Below are 25,986 nucleotides of genomic sequence, written 5' to 3' on the forward strand. Positions count from 1 at the left end.
CCTGGCACATAGTAAAAGCTTAACAAATACCATAATTATTAATTATTATTAGCATCAGAGAAACACAGGCGAGAGGGAAGTGGAAGAAAAGAGCTGATAGGTAAGAGGGAAAGAGTCGTGGAAAGGCTTTCAAGTCAAAGGTCAGGAGTTTCTGTTTGATGTGGAAAGGATCTCGTAGGCATTAGACTTCAATTTCAGGAAATGAAAACTTGGATGTAATCCATTATTGTACATCATTTTCTGGAAGCTTGGGACCCATCTCCTCTGCAGTCTTGCATTTCTTCGTACCTTCAGAATATCTCCCCATATGTATCCCACCAGGGACTTCAGTGGTTTAGTGAAAAGAGCTTGGGCTTGGGAGTCAGAGGTTGTGGGTTCTAATCCTGCCTCCACCACTTGTCAGTTATGTGACTTTGGGCAAGTCACTTAGCTTCTCTATGCTTCAGTTACCTCAACGGTAAAATGGGGATTAAGACTGTGAGCCCCACATGAGACAACCTGATTACCTCATATCTACCCCAGCACTTAGAAAAGTGCTTGGCACATGGTACTTAAAAAAATACCATCGTCGTTATTATTATGACCCACATGGCCAAATCTGACCTCCCTCGTCTTCCCTCCCAAATCCCCTCTTCCACCTAAATTTCCATTCACAGTCAAAACCACCACCATGTTGGGAGAGGAAGCCAGTAGCTCCTCTCTGAAGCTACTTGAATCACTCGTGGGAAGGAGAAAAGGACTTCCTGACCAGAAGTCGGGTGTCTCGGATTCTTGTTTTTCCTCTGCCCCCTTGCCTGCTGCCTGACCATGGACAGGTTACTTGACTTCTGCACCTCAGTTTCCTCATCTGTAAAATAGGGATAAAATACCCGTTTCCTCTCTTCCCCTTGGACAGTGGGACAGGGACTGTGTCCACTCTGATGAGCTTGTATTTCCCACAGAGCTTTGCATATAAAAGGCACTTAATAAACAGTATCATTATTATGTCACGGAAAGATTTATAGTTTTATGTTTTTAGGTTACTGCTCTCCCCCCTTCTTTCTGGTTACCTGCAATAAGGAATTTATGCTGTGACGGATAGGTAATATCAAGCAGCCTTTCAAACATACAGAGAATTGAGAATTGTGAGAAACTGTGTTGTTTGTACTGAAGAACGTAATATGAACTCTTTGAAGTTCGAGGAAGAAACTACATTCTGTACCCAATACGGATATCTGTATCTCATTGATTATTTATGAAGCTTATCTAAAACTTGAAGAGTTTGATTTCAGGACAGTGCTACACTTCTGAAGGAAGTCTGCTACTATTTTTTATGGTATTTAAGTGCTTACTATGTGCCAGGCATTGTACTAAGTGCTGAGGTATAATCAACATGGCATAGTGGATAGAGCACAGAGCCTGAAAGTCAGAAGGTCATAGGTTCTAATTCCGGCTCCGCCAGTTGTCTGCTGTGTGACCTCGGGCAAGTCATTTATCTTCTCTGTGCCTCAGTTACCTCATCTGTAAAATGGGAATTGAGACTGTGAGTCCCAGGTGGGACAGGGACTGTGTCCAATCTGATTTGCTTGTATCCACCCCAGCATAATCAGCACCTAACAAATTATTATTGTCATCATTATTATTATTAAAAGCTGATCAGGTTGGACACAGTCTGTGTGTCACAGTCATTTTATAGATGCGGTAACTAAGGCACAGAGAAGTGAGTAATAATAATAATAGTAATAATGATGGTATTTATTAAGCACTTACTATGTGCCAGGCACTGTACTAAGCACTGGGGTGAATACAAGCAAGTCATGTTGGGTAAAGTCCCTGTCCCACGTGGGGCTCGCAGTCTTAATCCTTATTTTACAGGTGAGGTGACTGAGGCCCAGAGAAGTGAAGTGACTTGCCTAAGGTCACACAGCAGACAGGTGGTGAAGCTGGGATTAGAACCCAGGTCTTTCCAATTCCCAGGCCTGTGCTCTATCCACTAGGACACACTGCTTTGATTCAGTAGGCTAGGGCCATACCATTGTTTTTTTCTACTATTTCTGTAATTCTTGTATTTTACTCCCCCAAGTGCTTAGTATAGAGTTCCGCACATAGCAAGCACTCAGTAAATACCGCTGATTGCTTCCCCAAGTGTGATGTATATCCAGCCTCTTGATTGTGCCTCTTGTTAGTTGATGATGATGATGATGGTATTTGTTAAGCCCTTAGTATGTGCCAAACACTGTTCTGTGCTCTGGGGTAGTTATCCGGTTATCAGGTTGTCCCACTTGGGGCTCACAGTCTCAATCCCCATTTTACAGATGAGGTAACTGAGGCACAGAGAAGTTAAGTGACTTGCCCAAAGTCACACAGCTGACAAGTGGCAGAGCAGAGATTAGAACCTGCAGCCTCTGACTCCCAAACCCGTGCTCTTTCCACTGAGCCATGCTGCTTCTCTGAAACCTAGGTCACAGTTGGTTGAATCAGAACAAAATAGCTGCTTCCTAAGGGCTCTTATGGATGATGAACATGACTTTGGGGAGAAAAATCTTTAGTAATCCTCCCGAAACCTTGTCTGCTTTTCCTCCTCACTATTTCTCGGTTCTGCTCCTCCCTTTCCATCCAAAATGGCCCCATGCCGATCGAGGCATTTGCCATACTGACTTTTGCTTCAGAATCCTTCTAAATCTCCCCATCTCCAGTCCTGCCCCTCTCCTGTCTCTATTTTACTTTACTGAAAACCGTTCTGACCAGAGCTATGTAGTGATTATCTCTCCTTCCCTACCATTTCATACTTCCCCCTGCCTTCAGGATTCTCTTTACTTCATGTCCTGCCATCACGCGTGGCTTAGTGGAAGAGCCCGGGCTTGGGAGTCGGAGGTCATGGGTTCGAATCCCAGCTCAGCCACCTGTCAGCTGTGTGACTTTGGGCAAGTCACTTCACTTCTCTGGGCCTCAGTTACCCCATCTGTAAAATGGGGATTAAGACTGTGAGCGCCACGTGGGACAACCCGATCACCTTGCATCCTCCCCAGCTCTTAGAACAGTGCTTTGCACATAGTAAGCACTTAACAAATGCTATCATCAGCAGCAGCATCATCACCTTAAGCTTAACATGACCAAAACAGAGCTCCTCATCTTCCCATCCAAACCCTGTCCTCCCCGTGACTTTCCCACCATTGTAGACAGCACCACTGTCCTCCCTGTCCCACAAGCTGGTAACATTGGGATTAACTTTCATTCATTCGTCATTCGTATTTATAGAGCGTTTACTGTGTGCAGAGCACTGTCCTAAGCGGGTACAATATAACAATAAACAGATGTATTCTGTGCCCACAGTGACTTTCATTCATTCATTCATTCAATAGTATTTATTGAGCGCTTACTATGTTCAGAGCACTGTACTAAGCGCTTGGAATGTATAAATCGGAAACAGATAGAGACCATCCCTGCCCTTTGACGGGCTTACACTCTAATCGGGGGAGACTTCAACTCATCTCTCTCATTCAACACCCACATTCAGTCGGCCACCAAATCCTGTCAGGGCAACCTTCACAACATCAGTAAAACCCATGCGTTCCTCCCTTCCAAACGTCTACCATATTAATCCAAGCATTTAAGCCTCTCCTGCCTGGATTCGTGCATCAGCCTCCTTGCTGATCTCTCAACCTCTTGTCTCTTCCCACTCCACTCCATATTTCACTCCTCTCCCCGTATCTTTTTTCTACAAAGCAGCGTGGCTCACTGAGAAGCAGCGTGGCTCACTGGAAAGAGCACGGGCTTTGGAGTCAGAGGTCATGGGTTCAAACCCCGGCTCTGCCACTTGCCAGCTGTGTGACTTTGGGCAAGTCACTTAACTTCTCGGTGCCTCAGTTCCCTCATCTGTAAAATGGGGATTAAGACTGTGAGCCCCACGTGGGACAACCTGATTCCCCTGTGTCTACCCCAGCGCTTAGAACAGTGCTCGGCACATAGTAAGCGCTTAACAAATACCAACATTATTATTATTATTACAAAACTGTTCAGTCCATGTCTCCCCACTCCTCAAGAACCTCCAGTGGTTGCCTATCTACATCCACATCAAACCGAAACTCCTCCCCATCGTCTTGAAAGCAGTCGATCACCTTGCCCCCTCCTTCCTTAATTCCCTGATTTCCTACTACAGTCCGGCCCGCACGCTTCGCTCCTCTAATGCCATCCTACTCTCTGAACCTCGTTCTTGTCTCTCTCCCGCCTGACCCCTTGCCCTCAATCTGCCTCTGGCCTAAATCTGCCTCCCTATTCATATTCATTCATTCATCCAATCGTTTTATTGAGCGCTTACTCTGTGCAGAGCACTGTACTAAGCTCTTGGGAAAGTACAACACAACAATAAACAGTGACATTTCCTGCCCATAATGAGTTTACAGTTCATAATGGTCAGATGTTCATTCTCCCCTGCCTTCAAAGCCTTATTAATAATAATAATCTTGGTATTTGTTAAGTGCTTACTATGTGCAGAGCATTGTTCTAAACGCTGGGGGAGATACAGGGTCATCAGGTTGTCCCACGTGAGGCTCACAGTCTTCATCCCCATTTTGCAGATGAGGTAACTGAGGCACAGAGAAGTGAAGTGACTCGCCCACAGTCACACAGCTGACAAGTGGCAGAGCTGGGATTCGAACCCATGACCTCTGACTCCCAAGCCCAGGCTCTTTCCACTGAGCCACGCTGCTTCTCCTAAAGCAGCCCATCTCCTCCAAGAGGCCTTCCCGGATTAAAGCCTCCTTTCCTCTTCTCCCACTCCCTTCTGCGTCACCATAGCACTTATATACAGATCTGTAATATAATTTATTCATTTATACTAATGACTATCTCTCCTTCTAGACTGTAAGCTCATTGTGGACAGGGAACCGGTCTTCCTACCCTGTTGTATTGTCTCCCAAGTCCTCAGTACAGTGTTCTGCACACAATAAGCACTCAATAAGTATCACTGATTGATTGATGGATAGTCTTGTAGGAGTAATGATGGGGGAATTTACTGAACAAGAGAAGCAGCATGGCGTAGTGGAGAGAGCAGGGGCCTGAAAGTCAGGAGGTCATGGGTTCTAATCCCGGCTCCGTCCCTTGTCTGCTGTGTGACCTTGGGGACAAGTCACTTCTCTTCTCTGGGCCTCAGTTCCCTCATCTGTAATAATAACGATGGTATTTGTTAAGCACTTACTATGTGCCAAGCACTCTTCTAAGCACTGGGCACTGTTTTAAGTGCTGGATCGAGATTGAGCCCCACGTGGGACAGGGACTATGTCCGACCCGATTTGCTTGTACCCACCCCAGCGCTTAGTACAGTTCTTGGCACGTAGTAAACGCTGAACAGAAACCACAATTATTATGACTATTATTATTATTAACTAAGCGCTTGGAGAAGTACAAAGATGCACAATCAATCATAATAATGTTGGTATTTGTTAAGCGCTTACTATGTGCCGAGCACTGTTCTAAGCGCTGGGGGAGATACAGGGGAATGAGGTTGTCCCACGTGAGGCTCCCAGTCTTCATCCCCATTTTACAGATGAGGGAACTGAGGCACAGAGAAATGAAACGACTTGCCCAAAGTCACACAGCTGACAAGGGGCAGAGTCGGGATCATATTTACTGAGCACTCACTGTACCAAGCTCTTAAGATCTGTTGGCTTCTTTCAAGGAAATGATTGCCCTTCAGAATGAGTGTTGCAGGCTCAGCCGTGTCTGAATCTGAGATTGCCCCAAGTACAATGGGGAAAGGAGGTGTTGTGGAATTACAATTTTCAAGCATCTGTGTTTTGCCTTGGAACATCTGAACATGCCCTGAGTCAGGGGTCTTTTGAAACTATTTCTGACCACCAGCTTATCTGGGACTGTTCTGAAAGTAACAGATGTACAACCATTTTGAGCCGTAGGTCTAGTGAGTAATGCTTATAAGCTTGATAAGCTTGGATTCAATAGGCTACTCCATTTTATCTTTAATTCCATTCGGATCCTTGTTAAACTTATCTTGATAGATAACAGTGAGAATGGCAGCTAATTAGCACTTTTTTTGATAAGTCAGTAAGTGTTTGTGAAAAATAAATGCTATAACTTTACCAAACCTGCTTAACTTTTTTTCTTTTGTTCTTTTTTTCCAGGAAACCGATGAACAGAAACTTCACAATATAGCCAATGAACTTTTGCTTACAGAAAGGGCGTACGTCAACCGACTTGACCTATTAGACCAGGTAATTTCTTTCCTATTTTCACAAATATTTCAGTCTTTCTCTTGTTTTGGGAAGACTGTGAGCCCATTATTGGGCAGGGATTGTCTCTATCTGTTGCCAAATTGTACATTCCAAGCGTTTGGTACAGTGCTCTGCACACAGTAAGCACTCAATAAATACTATTGGACGAATGAATAATACTATAAGCCCGTCAAAGGGCAGGGATTGTCTCTATCTGTTACCGATTTGTACAGTCCAAGCGTTTAGTACAGTGCTCTGCACATAGTAAGCGCTCAGTAAATACTATCGAATGAATGAACGAAGGTTAGAAGCATTTTTTTAGTTTTTTTTTTTTTTTGCTTTTGGTATTTCAAGAGATTGACTTATGTATAGAATTTCCTGCTTGACAGGAAAGCGTGAGGAGTTTGAGTGTGAGGCTCATTTATAAATCAACCCTTGTTTGGGCAAGAGGGACTGGCTAATCAATGAAAATGTAAAAAGCCAAAAATAATCAGAAAAGTACAATCATTGGCATCTCCAGAAATAGAGGTCAACTTGTCGTCGACCTCCGTCACCAAATAACTTGGGTCCGTACAGGTAAATGAATCAAAGGTCCCATGGTCCATGTGTAATCAGTCAATCAATCAAGGTTATTTATTGAATGCCTTCTGTGTGCCTAGCGCTGTATTAAGCACTTGGTTGAGTACAATACAGTGGAATTGGTGGGCATGTTCCCCTACCCATGAGGAGCTTCCAGTCTAGAAGGGGAGACAGACATTAAAATTATTTATATTGATGCTATCGATGCCTGTCCACTTGTGTGTTTTGTTTTGTTGTCTGTCTCCCCGCTTCTAGACTGTGAGCCTGTTGTTGGGTAGGGATTGTCCCTCTCAGTTGCCGATTGAACTTTCCAAGCACTTAGTACAGTGCTCTGCACACAGTAAGCACTCAATAAATACGATTGAATGAATGAATAAATTCCAGAGTCGCACATCAGTACCTTAGGGCTGACGGTAGAGTAGCTATCAAGCTTAAAGGGTAGAGATTCATTCATTCAATCATATTTATTGAGCACTTACTGTGTGCAGAGCACTGTACTAAGCACTAGGAAAGTACAGTACAGGAATAATGAGAGATAATCCCTGCCCAGAGTGGATTTACATACAGTCTAGGGGGGTGGAGTAAGACATAATAATAGTAATATTCATGGTATTTGTTAAGCACTTACTCAGTGCCAAGCACTGTTCTAAGCACTGGAGAAGATACAAGGTGATCAGGTTGTACCAAGTGAGGCTCACAGGCTCAATCCCCAATTTACAGATGAGGTAACTGAGGCACAGAGAAGTTAAGTGACTTGCCCAAGGTCACACAGCAGACGAGCGGCGGAGGCAAGATTAGAACCCATGACCTCTGACTTCAAGCTGGACTTTTACCACTAGGCATCGATAAGAAACAGTATAAAAGATCTAAGTGCATAGGCAACACAGAAAGGAGAGGGAATGGGGGGATTAGGATTTAGTTGGGAAAACCCTCTTGGAGAATGTGGATTTTAGTCAGACTATAATAATAATAATTATTATTATTATTATGATATTTGCTAAGCGCATACTATGTGCTGAGCACTGTTTTAAGCACTGGAGTAGATACAGGGTAATCAGATTGTCCTACAATGGGCTCACATTTTTTAACCCCCATTTTTACAGATGAGGTAACTGAGGCCCAGAGAAGTGAAGTAACTTGCCTAAGGTCACAAAACAGACAAGTGGCGGAGCCGGTATTAGAACCCATGACCTCTGACTCCCAAGCCCGGGCTCTTTCCACCAAGCCACGCCAGCCCCGTAACTGAACATTCGGTTTCCTCACTCAGTTGGTCTTGAGCGGGCAGGTGGGTTGTGGGGAGGGATCATACTCTCTACCAATTCTGTGGTATTGTACTTGCCCAAGCGCTTAGTCCAGTACCCTAAACGCAGTAATCACTCAATAAATACCATGGATTGGTTGATAGAGAGGGTCCCGAAAGTTGTGGAAAAGCAGAGAGATCTAATGGAAAGGGCATCGTTTCCGCGTCATGTGGTGGTACGCCAGCAGGTATTCCCTTCTCAAGAGGATGGCACAGTAAGCTTGTTGTGAGCAGGGAATGTGTCTGTTTATTGTTATACTCTACTCTCGCCAATGCTTAGTACAGTGCTCTGTACACAGTCAGCGTTCAATAAATGCGATTGAATGAACGAATGAACTGTTAGCGAAATCAGCAATTTGAGAACTGTTTCTTCCGTGGAAATAAAGGCCACATTCTGTCCATCACCAGCCTCCCTTTTTCCTCCATATTGGGCGTGTACGCATCACAGTGAGGCTATTGGGAACCTTGATAGCTGCGATTCCACAGAAAAGCCACCGGAGCAGAGAAGCAGGGTGGCCTAGTGGAAGGAGCCCAGCCTGAGAGTCAGGAGACCAGGGTTCTAATCCTGGCTCCACCATTTGTCTGCTGCATGACCTTGGGCAAGTCATTTAACTTCTCTGGGCTTCAGTTTTCTCATCTGTAAAATGGGGATTCAATGGCTGTTCTCCCATGTGTTTAGACTGTGAACTCCATGTGGGACAGGGACTGTCACTCTCCCTTTCTAGACTGTAAGCACGTTATGGGTAGAGAATGTGACTTTTATCCTTATATTGTACTCTCCCAAGTGCTTACTACATGGTAAACTCTCAGTAACTAAGATTAAATGAATTATCTTGAATCTATCCAGTACTCAGTACGGTGCTTAGCACATAGTAAGTGTTTAACAAATGCTATTGTTATTATCATCATTACTATTATTTTGTTTATGTGAGAAGCAGCATGACCTAGTGGATAGAGCATGGGCCTGGGAGTCAGAAGGTCATGAGTTCTAATCCCGGCTCTAAACGCTCAATAAATACAACTGAATCAATGAATGAACAAACGTGTCAAACATGATTTAAAAAGCATCCCCAGGTGGTAGGGAAGGAGAGAGCCAACTCAGGGGCATAGAGTGGTACAAGAGTGGGCAAGAAATAATGAAAAACTTCTCAGTGGTGGAGTTGGGGAAGAAAACAGAGATGGCTTGCAATTTGGGGAGAAGGTGGTTTGCCTGATTATTGGCTGGCGATGCCAGAGTGGGAGGAGGCGACAATTTTACCCTCCGTGAAAAGCAAGTTCAGCTCCACTGTCACATTCTTGTGAGTGAACTTCAACTCATCAGTATTTGATTCTTACTACTATCACATTATTTTATTGTACATGTACTGACATAATAATAGTAAGATTCAAATACTGGTTGAGTGCAAGTTCACTCACAAGAATATGTGTACATAAAGAATAATTAGGGTATTTCTTAAGCGCTTACTGTGTGCCAGGTACTGTGCTAAGCAGTTGGGTGGATACAAGCAAATCAGGTTGGACACAGTCCCTGTCCTGTGTGGGGCACACAGTCTCAATCCTTATTTTACAGATGAGGTAACTGAGGCACAGAGAAGTTAAATGGCTTGCCCAAGGTCACACTGCAGAGAGGTGGCGGAACCGGGATTGATAATAATAATGTTGGTATTTGTTAAGTACTTACTATGTGCCGAGCACTGTTCTGTTCGGAGCTGGGATCAGAACCCATGACCTCTGACTCCCAAGCCTGGACTCTTGCCACTAAGCCACACTGCTTTTCACACAGTCCCTTTCCCACATAGAGCTCGCAGTCCTATTCTCCACTTTGCAGATGAGGTAACTGAGGCATAAAGAAGTGAAGTGACTTGACCAAGATCACACAGCTGACAAGTGGTGGAGCCGGAATTAGAACCCATGACCTTCTGACTCCCTAGCCCGTGCTCTAGCCACTAAGCCATGCTGCTTCTCCCAGTTATCTTTGGCCTTCTCAAATACCCGGGGTAGTCTTGGGAGCTGTGGTTGAGAAAGGGGTCGGGCACTGACGTGAACCAGTTTTTTCTTAAACATTGAAAGCAACACCTGATGGGAGGCAGGGATGGGGAAGGCATTCATTCATTCAATCGTATTTATTGAGCGCTAACTGTGTGCAGAGCACTCTACTAAGCCCTTGGAAAATACAATTCAGCAACAAATAGAGCCAATCCCTACCCACAGTGGGCTCACAGTCTAGAAATAATGGTATTTGTTAAGCGCTTACTATGTGCCAAGCACTGTTCTAAGAACTGGAGAGGATTCAAGGTAATCAGGTTGTCCCACGTGGGGCTCACAGTCTTAATCCCCATTTTACAGATGAGGTAACTGAAACACAGAGAAGTTAATAATAATGATGGCATTTGTTAAGCGCTTACTCTGTGCAAAGCATTAAGTGACGTCCAAAGTCACACAGCTGACAAGTGGTGGAGCTGGGATAAGAACCCGTGATCTCTGAATCCCAAGACCGTGCTCTTTCCACTAAGCCACGGGAGCAGGGAAGTCTCATGACCTAGTGGATAGAGCACGGGCCTGGGAGTCCAAAAGACCTGGGTTCTAATCCCGACTCCGCCACTTGTCTGCTGTCTGTCCTTGGGCAAGTCACTTCACTTCTCTATGTCTCAGTTGCCTCATCTATAAAGTGGGGATTAAGAACATGAGCTCTCGTGGGACATGAACTGTACTCAACCTTGTATCTATCCCAGCACTTAGTACAATGCCTGGCACATAGTAAGCATTTAACAAGTGCCATTAAAAGAAAAAAAAAAGGGAAGGTGTCAGAGCTGCAAGGAAACAGGAAAACAATTTTGAAAGCTGCTCTGAGGTGAAGTTAATAATAATAATTGTGGTATTTGATGAGTGCTTACATGTGCCTGACACTATATTAAGCTCTGGGGTGGATACAGGCAAATCGGGTTGAACACAGTCCCTTACCCACGTGGGACTCACAATCTCAATCCCCATTTTACAGATGAGGGAACTGAGGCCCAGAGAAGTGAAGTGAGTGAGGAGGGACGAGCAGAGCACGAGGAAGGAAATGGGTGCGGGGAGGGTGAGTTCCCCTGATTGCCAGAGTTTGGGGCAGGAAATGGGTGAGAGGAGAGTGAGTTCCCCTGATCGCCAACTCAGTACAGCATGGAGGGATGACATGAAAAGTTTACTTCAGGTGAAGTAAAAGCCATCGTTCTCCCAGCTGTGGAACAAAGTGGCATGTTTCCTGCCCCTGAGGAAACACGAGGGCACATTCTAATATGAGGGGCAAACCGAAAAACATTTATTACTAGAGTGGTCAAAGTAAATAAGTGAGCAGGAATATATGCATATGGAAGCAGCATGGCCTAGTGGAAAGAACACAGGCCTGGGAATCAGAGGTCCCGGGTGTTCATTCTGGCTCCGCCACTTGTCTGTTGTTTGATCTCGATCAAGTCACTTAAATTGTCTTGGCCTCAGTTCCTCCATCTGTAAAATGGAGATTAAAGCTGTGAGCCCAGTGTGGGACAAGGACTGTGTCCAACTAACCCTCCCACTTAAAACAGTGCTGGGCGCATAGTAAGCGCTTGACAAGTATCATCATCATTATTATTATTACTATTATTGTTAACCCAGAGGAACAGTGTGAGTGAGGAGGTGGAGGGGGGAGATTGGAAAGCAAGGTTCAGTTTGGAGGCTGGCCGGGGGATGTCTATCATGGCAAATTGGGGACGAGAGGGCAGCGTACCAGAAACAAGAGTAGTGCTCATTCTCTTGCAGCGCGAGTGCCAAACTCAAAGACCACAGTACCAGATAGTTTTCTATTTTCATACTCATGATTTGCAAAACTGCACCCATGCAGATCCTCATTGGTAGCTGTGAATTTTTGAGGTAAAAAAATAATTTGCTCAGGGGTGAAACGGTGATCGAGAGACTGGCCTTTGAGAGACTAATGTGCATTAAGATCAATAGATTCTCATGTGTATCTCTGATTGTACGCAATTGAAAAAAAAGTATTGTACTCTTTTACAGCTTTGATCGGGCTCTGGACTAGAAATTGTTTGAGTTCCTACTACCCTCTCCCCAACCCTTTTGTTGCTTTTGTTGTTAAACATGCTACTATGTGAACCGAACTTCTCATCTTACTGCAATTATTTCTTTATGTAAATTCCCATTCCCACCCAAAAATGAATTTTATTACTTGAAGTATTAAGTACTTCCTTTGACCCTGCAAAATCTGATTCTCTTTCAGGTATTTTACTGTAAACTCATGGAAGAAGCTAACCGGGGCTCGTTTCCAGCAGAGATGGTGAATAAGATCTTTTCCAACATTTCGTCCATTAATGTCTTCCATACTAAATTCTTGCTGCCTGAGCTGGAGAAACGAATGCAAGAATGGTGAGAGCGATTTGCGAAAGCTGATGAAGGCCCTTGGTCATGAGCCTGTTAATGTCTGTCTTCCCCCTAGGAAATGTGCCTGTTATACTGTTCTATTGGACTCTCCCTGGTGCTTAGTACAGTGCTCTGCACACAGTGAGCGCTCAGTAATTACAATCGACTGTTGACTGCACATTGTCATCTTCCGGGAGACTTTATTCCCTTCATGGTAATTCTTTGCTCAGACCAACGTGAACAGAAAACAAGGGAGCCAGGCCAGGGAGAGATCTGCCCCTCTCAGATTCAGGTATAGGGAATAGAATCAATCAGTCAATCAATTAAAGGTTTTTATTGAGCGTTCACAATACATAGAGCACTGCCCTAAGCACTAAGCAGCGTGGCTCAGTGGAAAGAGCCTGGGCTTCGGAGTCAGAGGTCATGGGTTCGACTCCCGGCTCTGCCACTTGTCAGCTGTGTGACTGTGGGCGAGTCACTTAACTTCTCTGTGCCTCAGTTCCCTCATCTGTAAAATGGGGATTAACTGTGAGCCTCACGTGGGACGACCTGATTCCCCTGTATCTACCCCAGCTCTTAGAATAGCGCTCTGCACATAGTAAGCGCTTAACAAATACCAACATTATTAATAATAATAATAATAGTGGTATTTGCTAAGTGTTTACTGTGTGCCAAGCACTGTACTAAGTGCTGAGATGGATGCAAGTTAATAGGGGTTGGTTACAGTCCCTTGTCCCACCTGGGGCTCACGATCTCAATCCCCATTTTACGGATGAGGTAATTGAGGCACAGAGAAGTGAAGTGATTTGCCCAAGTTCACACAACAGACAAGTGGTGGTGCTGGGATTAGAACCCATGACCTTCTGACTCACAGGCCTCTACAATATAACAGAATTAGTGAACACATTCCCTGCCCACAAGGAGCTTACAGTCTAGAGGGGGAGACAGACACTGTTATGAATAAACAGGGATTAATATAAATGAGTCTAATGAGTCTCAAGCCTAAGGAATCATGAAAAATTTGGTTTCTAGATGGCTTCCGTGATAATCACTTTCCAGTAGACTTCTAAAATTTGTTTTTACGATTTCATCCCCTTAAAGCAACGTTTGAGCCTGTGCTGCTTATTATTGATCGTCATCTGACAGAGCATCATTATCATTGTCATCATCATTCGTATTCATTGAGTGCTTACTATGTGCAGAGCTTTGGACTAAGCACTTGGGAGAGTACACTATAAAAGAGTTGGTAGATAGGTTCTCTACCCACGTTGAGTTTACGATAATAATAATGGTATTTGTTAAGCACTTACTATGTGCCAGGCACTGTACTGAGCTCTGGGGTGGATACAAGCAAATCAAGTTGGACACAGTCCCTGTCCCATGTGGGGCTCATAGTCTCAATCCCCATTTTCCAGCTGAGGTCACTGAGGCCCAGAGAAGTGAAGTGACTTCCCCAAGGCCACACAGTAGACGAGTGGCGGAGCTGGGATTAAAGTCTAGATGGGGAGACTGCTGTTAATATGAATCAAGAATTTATAATTTATGATTTAAGGATATGCTCAGAAGTGATGGGGGGTTGAGGGTGGGGTGTATATCAAATAGCCCAAAGTTATAGATCCATGTGCCCAGATGATACAAAAGGGAGAGGGAGGTGGGGAAAAGAGGGCTTAATTGGGGAAGGCCTCTTGGAAGAGATGTCATCTTAGTAGTGCTTTGTTGTTTGTTGTTGTTGTTGTTTGTTGGGGAAGCAGCGTGGCTTAGTGGAAAGAGCCTGGGCTTCGGAGTCAGGGGTCATGGGTTCGAATTCCGGCTCTGCCACTCGTCAGCTGTGTGACCGTGGGCAAGTCACTTCACTTCTCTGTGCCTCAGTTACCTCGTCTGTAAAATGGGGATTAACTGTGAGTCTCACGTGGGACAACCTGATGACCCTGTATCTACCCCAGCGCTTAGAACAATGCACGGCACATAGTAAGCGCTTAACAAATACCAACATTATTATTATTATTGTTTGAGAAAGTGGTGGTCTGGCATATATGGACGGAAGAGGGAATTCCAGGCTAGTGGAAAGAAATGTCTATTTTGCACTCCATTTCTTCTTGCCATAAATTAATAATAATAATTGTAGTATTTTTAAGCGCTTACTATGTGCCAAGCACTGTACCAAGCCCTGAGTAGATAACCAGGTGGGGCTCATAGTCCAAATAGGGGAAGAACTGATATGGAACCCCCAGTTTGCAGATGAGAGATCACAGCAGACAAGCGGCAGAGCTGGGATTAGGACACAGGTTCTCTGACTCCCAGATCTGTGCTCTTTCCATGAGGCCACACCGCTTCTCTAAATTATTGTAGTTAGAAACAGTTTGGCCTAGTGGCAAGAGCTGGGCTTGGGAGTCAGAGGATGTGTGTTCTAATTCCGACTCCGCCACTTGTCTGCTGTGTGTCCTTGAGAAAGTCATTTAACTTCTCTAGGCCTCAGTTACCTCATCTGTAAAATGGGGATTAAGACTGTGAGCCCCACATGGGACCACCTGATTACCTTGTATCTCCCCTAGCACTTAGAACAGTGCTTGGCACGTAATAAGTACTTTAATGATACCATCATTATTATTATCATTTTTATTCAGCCAATCGCTCAGTCAAACAATCATATTTATTGAGCACTTACTGTGTGCAGAACATCATACTAATCCCTTGAGAAGGAACAGAGTTGAGAGACGCGTTCCCTGCCCACAGAGAGCTTGCAGTCTAGAAGTGTAGGCAGACATTAATGCAAATAAATAGTGGATATGTACGTTAAGTGCTATGGGGCTGAGGGAGGGGGGAATAAAGGGTGCCAAAATGTAAGCTCGTCGTGGGCAGGGAATGTGTCTGTTATTATTATATTGTAATAATAATTATGCTATTTGTTAAGAGCTTACTATGTGCCAAGCATTGTTCTGAGAGCTGCGGGAGATACGAGGTAATCAGGTTGGATACAGTCCCTGTCCCACGTGGGGCTCATAGTCTTAATCCCCGTTTTACAGTTGAGGCAACTGGGGCCCAGAGAAATTAAGTGACTTGCCCAAGGTGACACAGCAGACTAGTGGAAGAACTGAGATTAGAACCCACGTCCTCTGACTCCCAAGCCCGTGCTCTTGCCACTAGACCAAGCTTGGCTGTGTGAGTGTGGGCAAGTCACTTAACTTCTCTGTGTCTCAGTTACCTCATCTGTAAAATGGGGATGAAGACTGTTAGCCTCACGCGGGACAACCTGATTACCCTGTATCTACCCCAGCGCTTAGAACAGTGCTCTGCACAATAGGAAGCGCTTAACAAATACCAACATTATTATTAGTAGTACAGTGTTCTGCACACAGTAAGCGCGCGATAAATACAACTGAAAGGATGAATGAATTCCAAGTCCTAGAGTGACCCAGAAGGGAGAGGGAGCAGAGGAAATGAAGCCTTTGTCGGGGAAGGCCTCTTGGAGGAGGTGTGCCTTCAGTAAGGCTTTGAAGGTGGGAAGCGTGATCGTCTGCCGAGTGTGAGGAGGAAGAGCATTTCAGGCCGGAGGCAGGATGTGGGCAAGAGTTGGGGAGTGAGATAGACGAGATGATGGCACAGTAAGCAGGTGGCATTAGGGGAGTGAGTAAATGGCAGAAGACTGGAGAGGGAGAGTTAGGGGAAGAGGGAGGAGAGAGCGACAGATACATGGGGCAGTTGAATTGCTTCAATCAATCCTTTTTTTGGAGGAGAGGAGATTTGTTAAGCTCTTACTACTACTAATAATAATGTTGATATTTGTTAATCGCTTACTATTTGCCAAGCACTGTTCTAAGCACTAGGCTAGATACAAGGTAATCAGGGTGTTCCACGTGGGGCTCACAGTCATAATTCCCATTTTAATAATAATAATAATGTTGGTATTTGTTAAGCGCTTACTATGTGCCAAGCACTGTTCTAAGCGCTGGGGGAGATACAGGGTCATCAGACTGTCCCACGTGAGGCTCACAGTTAATCCCCATTTTACAGATGAGGGAATTAAGGCCCAGAGAAGTTGTGACTTGCCCAAAGTCACACAGCTGTTAAGTGGCAGAGCCGGGATTAGAACCCATGACCTCTGGCTCCCAAGCCCCGGCTCTTTCCCCTCAGCCACACTGCTTCTCATTGCTTCTCATTGCTTCTGACGCTGCTGCTTATTGAGCACTTACTCTCTACAGAGCACTGTCTTAAGCGTTTGGATGAGTAAACTGCAATGTAATAGAATTGGTAGACACATTCCCTGCCCACAATGAGCTTATAGTCTAGAGGGGGAGACAGACATTAATATAAATAAATAAATTATGGTTATGTATATAAGCACTCTCGGGCAGGCTGAGTGGTGATGAATAAAGGGAGCAAATCAGGGCGATGCAGAATAATAATAATAATGTTGGTATCTGTTAAGCGCTTACTATGTGCAGAGCACTGTTCTAAGCGCTGGGGGAGATACAGGGGAATCAGGTTGTCCCTCGTGAGGCTCACAGTCTTAATCCCCATTTTACAGATGGAGTAATTGAGGCATAGAGAAGGTAAATGACTTGCCCACAGTCACACAGCTGACAAGTGGTGGAGCTGGGATTCGAACCCATGACGTCTGACTCCCAAGCCCAGGCTCTTTCCACTGAGCCACGCTGCTTCTCTAAGAAGGAAATGGGAGAAGAGGAAAGGAGAGCTTAGTCAGGGAAGGCCTCTTGGAGGAGTTGGGCCTTCATTAAGGCTTTGAAGATGGGGATAGTGATCGTCTGTCGGATATGAAGAGGGTGGGTGTTCCAGGCTAGAGCCGGGACGTGGGCGAGAGGTCGACGGGGAGATAGACGAGGTCAAACTACAGTGAGAAGGTTGGCATTAGAGGAGCGAAGTGTGCGAGCTGGGTGCAAGAGAAGGTAGGAGGGGGCAAAGTGATTGAGTGCTTTAAAGGAGTTTGTTTGAGGCAGGGGTTGGTGGGCAACCACTGGAGGTTCTTGAGGAGTGGGGAAACATGGACTGAATGTTTTTGTAGAACAGTCATCTGGGCAGCAGAGTGAAGTATGCACTGGAGTGGGGAGAAGCAGGAAGCTGGGAGGTCAGCAAAGAGGCTGATGCAGTAATCCAGGTGGGATAGGATGAGTAATTGTATTAGCATGATAGCCATTTGAATGGAAAGGAAAGGGCGGATTTTAGCGATGTTGTGAAAGTGGAACTGACAGGATTTGGTGACAGGTTGACTACATGAGTTGAGAGAGAAGAGTCAAGGATAATGCCAAGGTTGCAGGGTTGTGATACAGGAGGGATGGTGGTGCTGCCTACAGTGACAGGAAAATCAGGAAGAAGATAAGATTTAGGTGGGAAAATATGGAGTTCTGTTTTAGACATTGTGGACAGTTTGCTTCATTTCTTTTTTCCTCATGGAAAGGTAATTGAGGGTCACTGCTAGAATCCTTTAAACGCCAGCAAGCCTCAGTGATGCTTCTTCTGCCCCCTCCCCAAATCCACCATCCCTCTAGACCGCAAACTGATTGTGGGCAGGGAATGTGTGCCTGCCAACTCTGTTGTTTCACTCTCCCAAGAGTTTATTCATCCCCCTTCGCAGCCCCAAAGCACTTATGTCCACATCTGTAATTTACTTATTTATAGTAATGTCTGTTTCCCTCTCTAGACTGTAAGCTCACTGTGAGTAGGGAATGTGTCTATCGTTAAAGTGCACTCTCCCAAGTGCCTACTACAGTAATAATAATGTTGGTATTTGTTAAGCGCATACTATGTGCCGAGCACTGTTCTAAGCGCTGGGGTAGACATAGGGGAATCAGGTTGTCCCACGTGGGGCTCACAGTCTTAATCCCCATTTTACAGATGAGGGAACTGAGGCGCAGAGAAGTGAAGTGACTTGCCCACAGTCACACAGCCGACAAGTGGCAGAGCTGGGATTCGAACTCATGAGCCCTGACTCCAAAGCCCGTGCTCTTTCCACTGAGCCACGCTGCTTCTCCCTCTACACACAGTAAACGCTCAATAAATACGATTGAATGAATGAATCAGTGCTCTGCACAAAATGAGCACTCAATAAATACCATTGAATGAATGAATAGTGCTCTACACAAAATGAGCACTCAATAAATACCATTGACAATAATGATGATGACGATTCAGGGACGTTAGCCCTTGTTGGCAAAGAAAGAAAGAAAACAAAAGCGGAACGGTTGAATTTCTGTGAGTTCTGTGAAATGCCTGATCGTGCGGCATATTTTGCTACAAAAACGTGTCACCCCACTCCTCAGAAGACTCCAGTGGTTGCCCATCCATCTGTGTGTCGAACAAAAACTCCTCACCATTGGCTTTATAGCAGTTCTCCACCTTGCCTCTTCCTACCTCACTCACTTCTCACCTTTTACAACCTAGCCCTCACACTTCACTCCTTTAGTGCTAACCTTCTCACTGTGCCTCAGTCTCATCTATCTCACCGTGGACCCCTAGATCATGTCCTGCTTCTGGCCTGGAACGCCTTCCCTCCTCAAATCCGCCAGACAATGACTCTCCCCCCACTTCAAAGCCTTATTGAGGGCCCATCTCCTCCAAGAGGCCTTCCCAAACTAAGCCCCACTTTTCCTCATCTCCCACCTCCTTCTGCGTCACCCTGACTTGCTCCCTTTCCTGTTCCCCCCTCCCAGCCCCACAGCACTTTTGCATATATCTGTAATTTTTTTTTAATTGCATTGCTCTCTGGCTCTCTCACTCTAGACTGTAAGCCCATTGTGGGCAGGGAATGTGACTGTTTATTTTGTAGTATACTCTCCCAAGCACTTAGTACACAGTAAGCGCTCGATAAATACGATTGAATGAAATGAATGAGTGAATGAATGCGGTAGATTATAACGGTCTGTCCTCCATCAATGCTTAGGGCAACAACTCCCAGAATTGGTGACATCCTACAGAAATTGGCTCCTTTCCTCAAGATGTACGGAGAATACGTGAAAGGCTTTGACCATGCAATGGAATTGGTGAAAACCATGATGGAAAGGACTCCCCAGTTCAAATCAGTGATCGAAGATATTCAGGTAATAAGGTGGTTTCAATTCGTGTCATGAGGGTTTTATTTAAGGTGATATTCCACGGTGTCCTGTGCTTTATAACGTTAAGAAATGTTGTGTTAAGAAATCATTAAGAAATAAGAAAAATAATTTGATCCCCAACCTCTTGAAAATTTTCTTATACCAAGTGTTGAGGGGAAGAAGGCAGTGGTAAGCCACTTCCACATCTTTACCAAGAAAACTCTATGGATACAAAAACCAAAATGACTTTGACAGAAGATGGGATGTTCTGAAGAGGATTTGTCCATGCAGTCGCTATGTGTCGGAAATGACCCAACGGCATTTGAAGAAGAAATGTTGATGGTGCTTTTGACCCCTTTTGAATTGCTATATTGACCACCAGATCATAAGTGCTGCCATTTAAGAAGGAAACTGTTTCTTAGTTGCCTCTCAGTGCCTGAAGGAACTTTTTGCATATTTGTTAAAATGGACCAATTTCTCCATGATTAGATTTGCTCTAATGTGTTTAAACTAATCTGCTTGCCACCCTTGCATATTTTGAAAAATAAGCAGATTTGAAACGGGTTTACAACTCAGAACTAATACCGAAGAGGAAGCAAGCCATTAGCAGTACAGAGCCAGTTAATCCCCTGTTACGGAAGTCTAGTCTTAATCTCTAAGAGGCCTTGGTTTAATCCTTGATTCATTAGTGAATGTCTTTACTGAATTAATGATTCCCAAAATGGTGGGGGAGATGTCTGAGGATCAGAAACATATGAATTATGTATTTTTATTAATGTCTCCCCATCTATACTGTAAATTTGTGGTGGGCTAGGGAATGCATCTCCCGACTCTGTTGTGCATTCTATCCCAAGTGCTTAGTACAGTGCTCTGCACATAAGAAGCACCCATTGGGTAGGGATTGCTTCTATCTGAGGCCGTATTGTACATTCCAAGCGCTTAGTACAGTGTTTTGCACAGACTAAACGCTCAATAAATGCTATTGAATGAATAAATGAATGAGTAAATACCATTGATGATGATGAAAGGATTGAAAAGAATGTTGATAATAAATATTTGAGAGGGAAGGAGGATTTGGAGATTGGGTTAGGGGAAAGAAAACATGACAGTAGAGCCATAAGGAAAGGAAGACACAGGAATATAAGATTGGGGCAGATAGCAAAAGAGGGCCTGGGTGTGAAAATTTGGGGAAGCTCTGATCTTAATGCTCTTTTTGCATCAGTTAAATGGTCTATTTTAGGTCACCAAATGATCACCTAAATTCCTCCTTTCTGTTTTGAAGAAAATCCCCTGCAGTTTTTGCTCAAGAACTCTTTCATGTAATCGTAATGTTATTAAGCATTCAATGGCCCCTTTGTTCTTATGGACGTGAGCAAGTTTTTTTTATGGTATTTGGTGCTTACTATGTGCCAGGCACTGTTCTAAGCTCAGGGGTAGATAGAAGCTAATCAGGTGGGACACAGTCCATGTCCCACATAATAATAATGATAATGATGTTGGTATTTGTTAAGCGCTTACTATGGGCAGAGCACTGTTCTAAGCGCTGGGGTAGATACAGGGTAATCAGGTTGTCCCACGTGAGGCTCACAGTCTTAATCCCCATTTTACAGATGAGGGAACTGAGGCACAGAAAGGTTAAGTGACTACATGGACCTCACAGTCTTAATTCCCATTTTACAGATGAGGGAACTGAAGCACAGAGAAGTCAAGTAAGTGACTTGCCCAAGGTCACACGGCAGGCAAGTGGCAGAGCTGGAACTCTTTACCCCAGGTCCTTCTGACTCCCAGGCCCATGCTGTTTCCAGTAGGCCACACTGATTCTCTTTTCTTGTTGCATCATTCTATTTAGGAGTTATTTATTGAAAATGGGTCCGATGTTGCCTTAAGATCCTGGCTAGCATCTAATGGCGAGGAATGCCTTGATGATTAAGAGTTTCCTGTCAGCTGAAGTTGTTCAGATTTTGCAACCCAGCAATTAGTGTCTCATTTTAGTTCACACGCACTGCTGTTTTTGGGTGTCTTATCATGAAATGGTTTCTGCTTACTCCAACGAAAATCAACCCAGACTGGTCTGAGAAGCAGCGTGGCTTAGTGGAAAGAGCCCGGGCTTGGGAGTCAAAAGGTCATGGGTCTTAATCCCGCCTCCACCACTTATCAGCTATGTGACTTTGGGCAAGTCACTTCACTTCTCTGTGCCTCAGTTACCTCATCTGTAAAATGGGGATTAAGACTGTGAGCCCCACTTGGGGCAACCTCATTACCTCATTACCATTATCTATCCCAGTGCTTAGAACAGTGCTCAGCACATAGTAAGTGCTTCACAGATACCATTACTATTATTATTATTATTAATAAAAGGATTTTATGTTTGACTATAACAAACCCTTGACTTTGGGTAAAAATTGTCAGAGATTGAAAACTATACAATTTCATGATTTCCTTCCTGGCCCATTCCATTATTTTTATTTCCTATCAAAGCAGGTTCTCATGGGGCTTCTGGGGACAAACTGATGGAAGGGAAATGTGTCTGAAAAGCTTTTCTCTCTCTCTCTCTCCAGAAACAGAAGGTGTGTGGTCATCTAACCCTGCAGCATCACATGCTAGAGCCCATTCAGCGCATTCCCCGCTACGAGTTGCTCCTTAAAGACTATCTGAGGAAACTTCCCCCCGAATCCCCGGATTGGAACGACGCTAAGAGTAAGCCAAGTTTTCGTATATTGTGCCTTGATGGTTAAATTGCCAAGCTAGCCCTTGGAAGAGTTTAGATATTGATTTAAATGAGGGGGCCATAAAATTAATAGATAAAAAATCGAATGTTGATTTTGCTGGTTTCTCAATAAGGGATAATGCCTAAAATGAGTTGTAAGGATGTGGGTATTAGCAATATTTCCCTTTCGAAGCACCGCATCCACCTAGCCATTGAAGATTTCTGGAACCTTTTTTTATGGTATTTTTTAAGGCACTATTCGCCAGGTACTGTACTAAGCATTCATTCACTCAATCGTATTTATTGAGTGCTTACTGTGTGCAAAGCACTGTACTAAGCCCTTGAAAGAGTACATTGTAACAACAGACATATGCATTCCTGCCCACAACAAGCTCACAATCTAGAGGGAGAGACAGACATTAATAAAAATGAATAAATAGATCATTAAATAAATAAGCAAACACAGAGGTAGATACAAGATAATCAGGTTAGACACAGTCCATGTCCTACTTGGGTCTCACAGTCTTGGTAACTGAAGCACAGAAAAGCTAAGTGACATGCCCAAGGTCACAGAGCAGACGAGAGGTGGAGTCAGGATTAGAACCCAGGTCGTTCTGACTCCCAAGTCCAGGCTGTATCCACTAGGCTGTGCCACTTCTTGTTTGGAACTACACTATGATTCTACAATCCACCGTTTTCCTGTCCTGCTACCATGCTCATTTCATATTCCATCTTGACTACTCCACGAACCTTCATCCTTGACCTCACTGCCTCCTGTCTCTCCCTACTCCAGTTCTTACTTCACTCCGCTGACCGGCTCATTTTTCTAAAACATCTCTCTGCACACATCACCCCACTCCTCAAAGAAGCCTCCGACGGTTACCAATTCCTCTCCGTATCCAACCGGAACTTCTATCAGTTTTAAGGCACTCAGCTTTCTCCCCTCTACTTATTCTTACTCCTCTCCCACTACACCCCAATTCACAATCTTCATTCCCCTCAAACCAACCTACTCATTAGGCCTTGCTCTCTCTCCTGACACCAACCTCTTCCTCACACCCTCCCTTCTGCTTACAGCTCCCTCCCTCCTTCACAACTTACACAACCATTTCTCTCCGTCTTCAAAGCCCTCCAGAAGTCACATCTCCTCCAGAAGGGCTTTTCTGGGTAATCCCTCGTATCTTCTTCCAGCTTCAAAGTCTCCCCACGTTCAGCGCTTCAGCTTCGGCCAAGCCCTTAGGTACTAACAGCGCCCTGCACTTACGTCTGTATCTCTGTAGTCTATTAATACCTTCTTCTCCCTGTAATGTACGTGTCCTTCCTCCTACAATTTTGTAAGTACGCTGACGGACCGGGATCAAATCTCCTGATTTCTGTTGGAATCCCTCATGCACTTAGGACAGTGCTTTCCTCTCAGAATCAAACAGCGGCATGTTTTGAGCGCTTGCTGTGTGCCTCAGTGCCTGAGAGAGTACATTACGATAGAGTTGGTAGACATGATCCCGGCCCTTAAAGAACTTACCATTTATTCATTTATTATGGTATTAGGCACTTATTATGTGTCAAGCACTCTTCTGAGCGCTGGGGTAGATGTAGGTTATCCAGCACTTAGAACTTGGCACATAGTAAACACTTAACAAATATCATCATCATTGTTATTATTATTATCAGTTTGGTCACAGTCCCTGTTCCACACGAGGCTGACTGTTTAGGTAGAAGGGAGAACAGGTATTTGCATCCCCATTTTACACTGAGGAAATTGGGGCACAGAGAGGTTAATAGACATGCCCAAGGCCACAGAGCTGACAACTGGCAGAGCTGGGATTAAAACCCAGGTCCTCTGACACCGAGGCCCGTGCCTTTCCAACTAGATCACACTGCCTCCTGATCCAATCGATAGATTGATTTAACTTAGACAGTGAGTAGCACAGTTAAGATGACCCCAATTAAACTTTTGCCCATTTTATTAGGCATAAATATGACATTCTGTCAGATGAAAGAAAGTGTTGTTTTTAGGATGGGGACATTTTTCAGAAATAGTCACTATCTGTTTTGAATGAATGATTGAGGTGTTTGTTGGGTGGGGAGTTTTGTTTTTTGTTTCTCAGTAGGTAGAATGAAAAGAATCTTTACTTTTTAGTTTTAATAATGCTTTAAATATCTTGATCTAGTATTACCATCCAAAATAGCCTTTTTCTTTTTCTTTATCCTTCCTAATTATAATCAGATTTAGGAATCAAAGTAGATAAACTAGACAATCTATTGTTCTTCATTGGCATTTTCTCTTTCATAAATTGATTACAAGCTATGGTTTTGATCTGAGATTCATACTGCTATTTGTCAACTGTTGATTAATATGTGGAGTAACTCTGTAAATCCATTGCTTTTTATTTCCCATATAGAATCTCTTGAAATTATCTCTACTGCAGCGAGCCACTCCAATAGTGCAATACGAAAAATGGTAGGTGGCATTAAGGGGGAGAGATTGAATTCTTTTCTTGTTAGCATAGCTTATCAACATATTTGTATATAGCTCGGACAAAGAAAATTGAATTCAGCTGAGCAGCCGTAGGGAACAACCAATTAATAATTTACTAACTCTCATACCTAGGAGAGATTAATGATTACTTTACATAAATTTGGTCCTTTCCTAGGCTTTCCAAGGCTTGTTTCATTATTTAACTGTTGATGAAGCATTATCAGGGACTTCTTTATTCTGTGCTGTGTTGGAAATGGGTTTGTTTTGTCGTATCCCAGTTTTTTCTGAGATGGATTGAAGAGTTAACAATAATAAAAAATGTGACATTTGTTAAGTGCTTACTATATACCAACCACTGTACTGAGCGCTGAGGTCGGTGGAGCTTGGCTTAGTGGAAAGAGCATGGGCTTCGGAGTCAGAGGTCGTGGGTTCTAATCCCGGCTCTGCCACTTGTCTCCTGTGTGACCTTGGGCAAGCCACTTAACTTCTCTGAGCTTCAGTTACCTCATCTGTAAAATGGGGATTAAGACTGTGAGCCCCATGTGGGACAACTGATTGTCTTGTATCTACCCCAGTGCTTAGAACAGTGCTTGGCACATAGTAAGCGCTTAACAAATACCAAAATTATTACTATTATTATTATTACAAGATAATCAGGTCAGACATAGGCCCTGTCCCACATGGGGCTCACAGTCTAAGCAGGTGGGAGACCAGGTATTTAAACTGCATTTTACAAATGAGGGCTAAGGTCACACAGCAGGCCAGTGGTGGAGGGGGAATTCGAACCCCGGTCCTCTGACTCCCAGGCCCATGCACTTTCCACTAGGCCTTGCTGCTTCCTTTATTAAATCAATCAGTCAATCAATCAATGGCTTTTACCGAGCTCTTACTGTACTAAGCACATGGGAGGATACAATACCACAGAGATAGGAGGCAAGTTCCCTGTCCACAACGAACCTTAATCTGACCTTATACTATTTTTATTCTGCCAGGAGAATCTTAAGAAGCTATTGGAGGTTTATGAGATGTTGGGAGAAGAGGAAGACATTGTCCATCCCTCAAACGAGCTTATACGAGAAGGACAGATTCTTAAACTTGCTGCACGGAATACATCAGCACAAGAACGCTACCTTTTCTTAGTGAGTATTGAGATTTCTGCATATAGGGGAAGATTAGCCAAGAGACCTCTTAGTTACGGGAGCTAGTGAAAACACTGAGTGGTTGCTACCTCAATCAAAATAAGATTCGGACAATAGAAGGATGAATTCTGTCAAAACACG

At 44.2% G+C, this 25,986-nt stretch overlaps 1 protein-coding gene across 2 annotated transcripts in view; it reads left to right on the top strand.

The window, feature by feature from the left end:
• Nucleotides 1–25,986, top strand: part of FGD4 (FYVE, RhoGEF and PH domain containing 4) — a 189,341-nt gene that overhangs the window by 140,486 nt on the left and 22,869 nt on the right. For both annotated transcript variants that reach the window (XM_039911230.1, XM_029058199.2), the window contains 6 exons: nucleotides 6,117–6,206; nucleotides 12,335–12,480; nucleotides 19,370–19,526; nucleotides 22,079–22,217; nucleotides 24,630–24,688; nucleotides 25,699–25,845. In XM_039911230.1, the coding sequence (XP_039767164.1) occupies nucleotides 6,117–6,206; nucleotides 12,335–12,480; nucleotides 19,370–19,526; nucleotides 22,079–22,217; nucleotides 24,630–24,688; nucleotides 25,699–25,845 (738 nt within the window). The remainder of the gene's footprint in view (nucleotides 1–6,116; nucleotides 6,207–12,334; nucleotides 12,481–19,369; nucleotides 19,527–22,078; nucleotides 22,218–24,629; nucleotides 24,689–25,698; nucleotides 25,846–25,986) is intronic.

The sequence above is a fragment of the Ornithorhynchus anatinus genome, chromosome 2, assembly GCF_004115215.2.
Source record: "Ornithorhynchus anatinus isolate Pmale09 chromosome 2, mOrnAna1.pri.v4, whole genome shotgun sequence".
Taxonomy (NCBI): domain Eukaryota; kingdom Metazoa; phylum Chordata; class Mammalia; order Monotremata; family Ornithorhynchidae; genus Ornithorhynchus; species Ornithorhynchus anatinus.